At 47.2% G+C, this 6,255-nt stretch overlaps 1 protein-coding gene across 1 annotated transcript in view; it reads left to right on the top strand.

The window, feature by feature from the left end:
- Positions 1–469: 469 nt before the first annotated feature.
- The window catches only part of DOT1L (DOT1-like histone H3K79 methyltransferase), a gene marked incomplete at its 5' end in the record, with an annotated part of 50,006 nt that continues 44,220 nt past the window's right edge, over positions 470–6,255 (top strand). Inside the window, 3 exons of the mRNA XM_010143393.1 lie at positions 470–513; positions 2,899–2,973; positions 5,113–5,176. Of these exons, the coding sequence (XP_010141695.1) occupies positions 470–513; positions 2,899–2,973; positions 5,113–5,176 (183 nt within the window). The remainder of the gene's footprint in view (positions 514–2,898; positions 2,974–5,112; positions 5,177–6,255) is intronic.

The following is a 6,255-nucleotide window of genomic DNA, read 5'->3' as shown; positions in this document are numbered from 1 at the left end:
ACTGACATCCACTCCCAGTGTTTATGTGACGCTTTATTTTACAAAGCTGTTCGCTGTGCGCGAGTCTCGCTGCCCGTACGGAGATGTGAGCACGTACCAGATGCCAGGTCGATGAAATCAGCTGTTCATTGTGGAACTCGCAGTCAGGAACCTGCCGCGTACCAATAATCCTCGAGGGTATCAGCTGCACAATTCCCGAGTTCAGGAAATGACAAAGAAATAAGCAGAATGACAGTTCCTTCATGTAAACCCGATAGTCCATGGAAACTGGTGAAATGCGTTTCCTCAAGCCTGATTTTGTCTTAGAAGGCTCATTTTGATGGGTTTCATTGCCTGGGGGGCAATCAAAGCCTCCTTTGCTCGTGTGCTCACCATCCATGTTCTTAAAAAGGTTGTGATTGCTGGAATCTGCTGGCCAACAATTCCTGATGACTCCCTGAAAACATCTCTTCTTTTCTTTTTGTTTCAGGACAAACACCACGATGCTGCTCATGAAATTATTGAGACAATTCGGTAAGTGTTCAAAGCAGAGGTGGCCAGAACCCTCTCCTGCTGCATCTCAGGGAACGGGTGTCTTGAGACAGGGTATGACAGAGGGCAGCAGTTAATTACGATTTAGCAGCTCTGAATTGTTCTCTAAGCTGAACTGATGCTGTTGTAGTACGGATCTCCCTGCCAAACAGACTTTGTTTTAACTTGGCATATTCTACTCTGGAAGAGAATTAAAAGTGAGTGGAGAGATTCAGCTTTGGTGCTTATGGCAGCTCTATTAGATCTTTAGAAAAGCAAGCTGAAGAAAACATCGTGGGCATGACCGTTAAGCTCTGGTCATGCATATCCTCTCCCCCAGCCTCTCCCTTTCCCCTCGTTGCTGCGCTGTTGCGGCGTTGTTAGCGTTTATGATATTTGGGATGCTGTCCCTATCGGCACTCCTCTTGCTGCTGATGGAGTTGGACTAACGTGCGGAAAATGGGAAGATAAAGGTGAAAGACAAACGTGAAGAGCAGGAAGTGGGAGCGTTTCCCAATGCAGGCAGTGGTTACACCATCACTTGCAGTTGTTGCGGCAGGATTAGGAGGTGACTTTTCTTAAATGGTGACCAAATTCCCAAAGCATGGGGGATGTTCATGTGTATCCATGTCAGACTGGTGAAAAGCTGTTCCTGGTACCTGTTTTAGACCCTTACCATCCAGGCTTCTCTGGTCTGAGGGCTGTATCTGCAGCAGGTTTGATGGTGGGGTGGTGCAGGTACATAGAGTGGGGGTTTGTCTGCAGGGCCACCTGAGCGTGACACTTGGGTGGTCACTTGTGGCCCAGGAGAAGGCAGTGCGCCCAGCATGAGTGAGAGGACGGCAGTGTTGATACATCGTTTATACACATGAAATCACAGCATTTTCCCGTGGGCTGTGGTGGGAGGGAATGTGCAGTGGGCTGGGGGCTGGAGCAGAGAATTTTTTTTCTGAAGAAACTTACTTTTCTAATGACAAACCCTTGACAGAAGATGCCCTGCACTGCTGCTCCTGGTTCTCTTGGGCCGATGCTGATGACTCTGTCATCAGGCAAGGGCTGGGGACCTTGTGGCATCACGTGTCAGTAGGATTGCTGAGAAGACCCTTTCTGAAGGGACTCAGACAGACGCGGTGCTGGACATGGTTGCTGGGGCCGTCGCTGTTAGTGCTTTCTAGTGTGCTCCCTGAGCTGTGCTAGGCAGCAGTTGAGCCAAAGTCGTGTTTCACAACAGGGTTTGAAGCAGGATTGCAGCGAGTGTGGAGGGTTAGAGCTTCATACTGCCTTGTACAAAGGAACCACAATCGTTGTGAAAGTGGTGGGTAAAAGGATGCAAAGACATATTTATCTCTTCAAGCCAGCGCTAGACGAGCTGTTGACTGCCCGTTCCCATAATATAAGAGGAAAAAATGTGCAGAGATGAGAGTCCATGCATGTTTAGGGAGATGGGAGATACTAGTGAGAAGAGAGTCAGCCACAGCTGGGCGAGTTCTGGTTTTTCCTTGCTGTATATTTATTTGGTAAGGGTGAATCCTCCAGAAGGAGCCAGGACCGTAGATCTCCAGCCATTTCTCTTTTCCCACCGTTTCAACAGTGCAGCGCGCATCAAGGTACATGGAGAAGAACCTCTGCCAGTCCTGTTGGAACTCATCCTGTGACGTGCTCTGGGGTTTTGTGATGGTGATAGTGCTTTCCTGTTCTGATGCTTTAGGAAGAAAATGCGTGCAAAGCTCACATGGCTTTTAAGTCTTTGAAAGGAATTAATCTTCCCCATTCCCAGCTCCTCTTGTCGGGCCCACTCAAGTGGGTGCATGCTGTCCATTTCTAATGCAACAACAAACGGGGCCTTGTCAACTCGGTGTGTAAAAGGGGTCTTTTATCAAAATAACTTTGGACAATCAGCTTTGGGCTGGGTGTGAGCACAGTTCAGAGCTCTGCAGAGAACAGCCTCGCAGTGGGTGGTCGGTGCTGTTGTTTTGAGGTGCTGTAGGAAACATCTTCTCCATGTTCAGCTTTGCCAAAGCTTGTTGCTGTATCAGAATTCTTTCGAAATGTTGCACTTCTGCATTACAGTTTGTGCTAGATTAGCATCAGCTGCAGCTTTGAGGATTTTTAGACGCATTGAATTAATTCATCGCCTCGTTTTGAAGTGGTGCCATTTCAGGAGCTTTATACTACTGCCAATGTCTATGGGCATCTCACAGTTTATTCACTACAAACACGAGCTGTAGCAGCTTCCAGTCAGCGTTCTGCGGAGTCTGCCTCACTCCTGGCAACACCGTGATCCGTCAGGTCTCTAATGTGCAGCAGTGCCCGTCCAGAGCTGAGGCACACTGACTTACTGTGCTTGACTGGAGATCTTTGTATTCATTGTTTCTTCTCTCTTTCCAGGTGGGTCTGCGAAGAAATCCCAGATCTCAAGCTTGCTATGGAAAACTATGTTCTAATTGACTATGATACAAAAAGGTGAGCGGAATGTTTGGGTTTTCCTCACCAGGAGGACAGGCCAGCATGGGTTGTAGCGAGTCCGTTTGTAACTGGTTATTCTTAGACACTGTGAAGTTTTCTTTTAGACCTGGCTTCGGACCCTGCAGAGTTATTTTGGTAGGAAGTGTGTAACAGCCATATTGGCAAAGGCTGTTGGATTAAGGACATAATTGGAAACTCCACACAGCAGAGTTGAGCTCTGGTGTACGTTGGAATTACTCACGCCGAAACAATGATCGGTATCTGTGCTGTTGGACTGTGTCCAGCGTTAGGAATCTGAATGCCAGGGAGGTTTCTGCTTCTGTAGTAATGAAGAATTCCTGTTTAGAAGCAACATGCCAGAGCTGCCTGTCAGCGCCGTGTCCTCTGCACGCCGGGACCATGGGAGGTTACCCTTCCCCAGCCCTCCACAGTGCTAGGGGGATGCTCTCTGGGTGGGGGTAATTTAACAGTCAACTATTCACGCTGCTCTTCGGGGCCGTTAGCAGTCGTTTTAAGATGCTTGTAGTTACATGTGAATACCTGTTCATGAACAGCTTAAAATGGGTGTATGTGGCGTTCACCTTGAGGCTGGGAGGCGCAGGTCCTGTGGAGAGGTCTGAGGTTCTATGCATTGACTTAGTGGACTGAGACTGGAGAAAGAGGTGACCCTCAAGCTGCAGTTTACAAAAACCTCCTTAGCTGCTTTCATGGGAAAGACTGAACGTGATCACCTCCACAGCACCACTAAACTTTTAGTACGAGGTTTCCAGATGAAACCGCGTCACTCTAATTAATCACTGACTGCTGTCCTGAGCACCAGGTACTTGTACCTTGATCTGCTTAATTGTGTTGCTTAATTTCATTAATCTCACTTAATTTTGTTTTAGTTGTTTCATTGCAAGACTCTCCCCCCTGGAAAATCCAAAAGGAGAAATCAGAGACAAGCGTCCCCTGCCATCAGATCCAGTCTTTGGATTTGGGGATCACAGTGCTGTAGCTTTCGTAGCTCTGGCATCCTCACTGGGCACGTTTAACTAATGAAAGAGAAACCCGTCTGTTCCCCAAAGTCACACCCCACTTACCTTGCTGCAGCTTCTTGAGGAAGTCGTAAACCTGTAATTTTGGTCATGGATTTAGTCTTTTTACTTCCTTTGAAAAAAATTGTTGTAAAATGTACTTGTAGCAGATAGATGGACACTCAGGTGTGAGCAAAAAGCAGCGGATTACAGAAACGCACGCTGTGCAGACCAAAACCTGTTTCAGCCTCTTGTTTTGTCTTTAAGGATTCTTGGCATTAAACACGGGCAGTCGACAGCGTGAAGTGGAAGCAGATAGTGCTGCTTGGAGGGGTGTCCTGGCCAGCAGAGTCGTAATGGGGATCACAGGGGACTCTCTGATCCAGGGGACTCAGGGGACGCAGAGCCTCTTCCTTCTGGGGTCCCCTGGTGCCCCCTTCCTGGCTGAGGACAGCCATGATTTAATTATCTTACTCCTGTAACTCCTCAAGTTGTGTTTTTGCTGCTGCTTTGTGGGTCTGATTATGTAACAGCTGATGTGCCTGGTAATATCTTTTCTTCCCTGGCCTGAGATGAATTTATTTAATCCTCTCAGCTTCTGTCATTAAGGCATCTGCCTGAGTTGAGCGTAATCCCAGCCAGCCCATGAAGCCGCCAAAATGCTTTTCTGATGGGCGGAATTCGAGGTTGTGTCCTGGGTCTGTCTGCATTTTCAGTCCCAGAGTTAATTTCGAGAGCAGTATCTGCTTGTTTCAGGACTGATTATCATGGAGGGGTGATGGAACAACAGAGAGAAAATTACAGATGTCCTAAATTTCTGTGCAGCTGAGAATATGGAGATGTAGTACTGGACTATGAGAGTACTAAACTTTCTAACAAGTTATACTTGAGTTCAGCCCTTTGCCGTTAATTGAAGAAACCAGTAGTACTCGTCGTGTACTCTGGTCCACTGGGGAGTTTTTTCAAAGGTAACTATGCGGAGTCCTAAAGCTGTGTATGTAATTGCATGTTCTGCAAGGAACAAACGTTAAATAGTATGTGTGATGACAAAAGAGCATCTTAAACCCGCCTTGTAGAGCTCCCTCTTTTTAACCAGCCGGCCTTCTCTCTCCCCACACAGCTTTGAGAGCATGCAGAGGCTTTGTGACAAGTACAACCGCGCCATCGATAGCATTCACCAGTTGGTACGTATTGACTGGGGGGACCGTCGTGTCTATCCAGCTGCTTTGAGTTTCCAGGAGCGAATGATAACCAAAAAGCGACCACTGACTTCGTGCTGGCGTGTACCTGTTAGTCTGGTTCAGCGTTCAGCTCCTCCAATGTGCTGGGGACTTCGCTGATATTAAAGCTTATTTTCCTGATCCCATCTGGGCAGTCAGGGAGTTAGCACTGGAGGGACCTCCTCCTTCTAGGAAGAAAATAAAATAAAATCCAGTTTTTGCCCTGAACCACAGCTCTGTAAGCTGCTGTTACTCTTGAGTGCGCACTTATGGCACCTCGAGTTGCCTTTGGGGGAGGAAAAGGTTTCTTTGCAATTAACATGTAGGTATTTCCCAGGGATTTATCATACAGATTTACTTTCACATGGGCAAATCTGTGGCTTATGGGTGCTTCAGTAACCTGCGTGAGCTTTCCTGTGATCCACGGCTCAGGAATGTCCTTGCTCAGTTCAGCCGCTCTGTTCTGCGACATCACTGGCAAAACTAGAATGTCATCTCCCTTCAGACCAATTTAACAAGCTGATTGGTTTTCTTACCCCTAGAAATGGTTGAACAGGAGGAAGCAAAACATGAGCAATGAATGAACATTTCTGCTCTCTTCAGTGTTGAAATACGGGTTGATTTTTTCCCTGTGTGCTTGTGGGAATTGTGAAGCGTGCAGTACTATGGCACAGGAGGTTTTTGCCAGGCTTTCCTTCACTTCCTGGGTCTACAGCTCCCTAAAACTCGTGCTCGTTTGGATTCCGGCCTCTTCATGTGGATGTTGGTTAAGAGCTTAAAATTTGAAGCTGTTCAGCAGCTGCAATGTCTGAACCGGCAAACCTGACGGGTTTAGTATTGTTCTTGCCATCTGAATCTCAAACAGGAGTGTTTAGGAGAGGTGCCGGAGTTGTCCTTTTTTGTTTGTTTTTCCTAACCTAAGGGAGAGGTAAACATTTTGAAAACTGAAAAACTTATGTTTAGGAGAGGTTTTTTCCGGAAGAAGAAAGGCAGCTCGCTTTCCATGTCTTTCCTGCCACTCCCTGTTTGAGGACAGGTGATCC

The sequence above is a fragment of the Buceros rhinoceros genome, unplaced genomic scaffold (assembly GCF_000710305.1).
Source record: "Buceros rhinoceros silvestris isolate BGI_N320 unplaced genomic scaffold, ASM71030v1 scaffold22349, whole genome shotgun sequence".
NCBI lineage: Eukaryota > Metazoa > Chordata > Aves > Bucerotiformes > Bucerotidae > Buceros > Buceros rhinoceros.
Note: the sequence above shows the minus strand (reverse complement) of the source record. Positions and strands in the feature narration are given on the sequence as shown.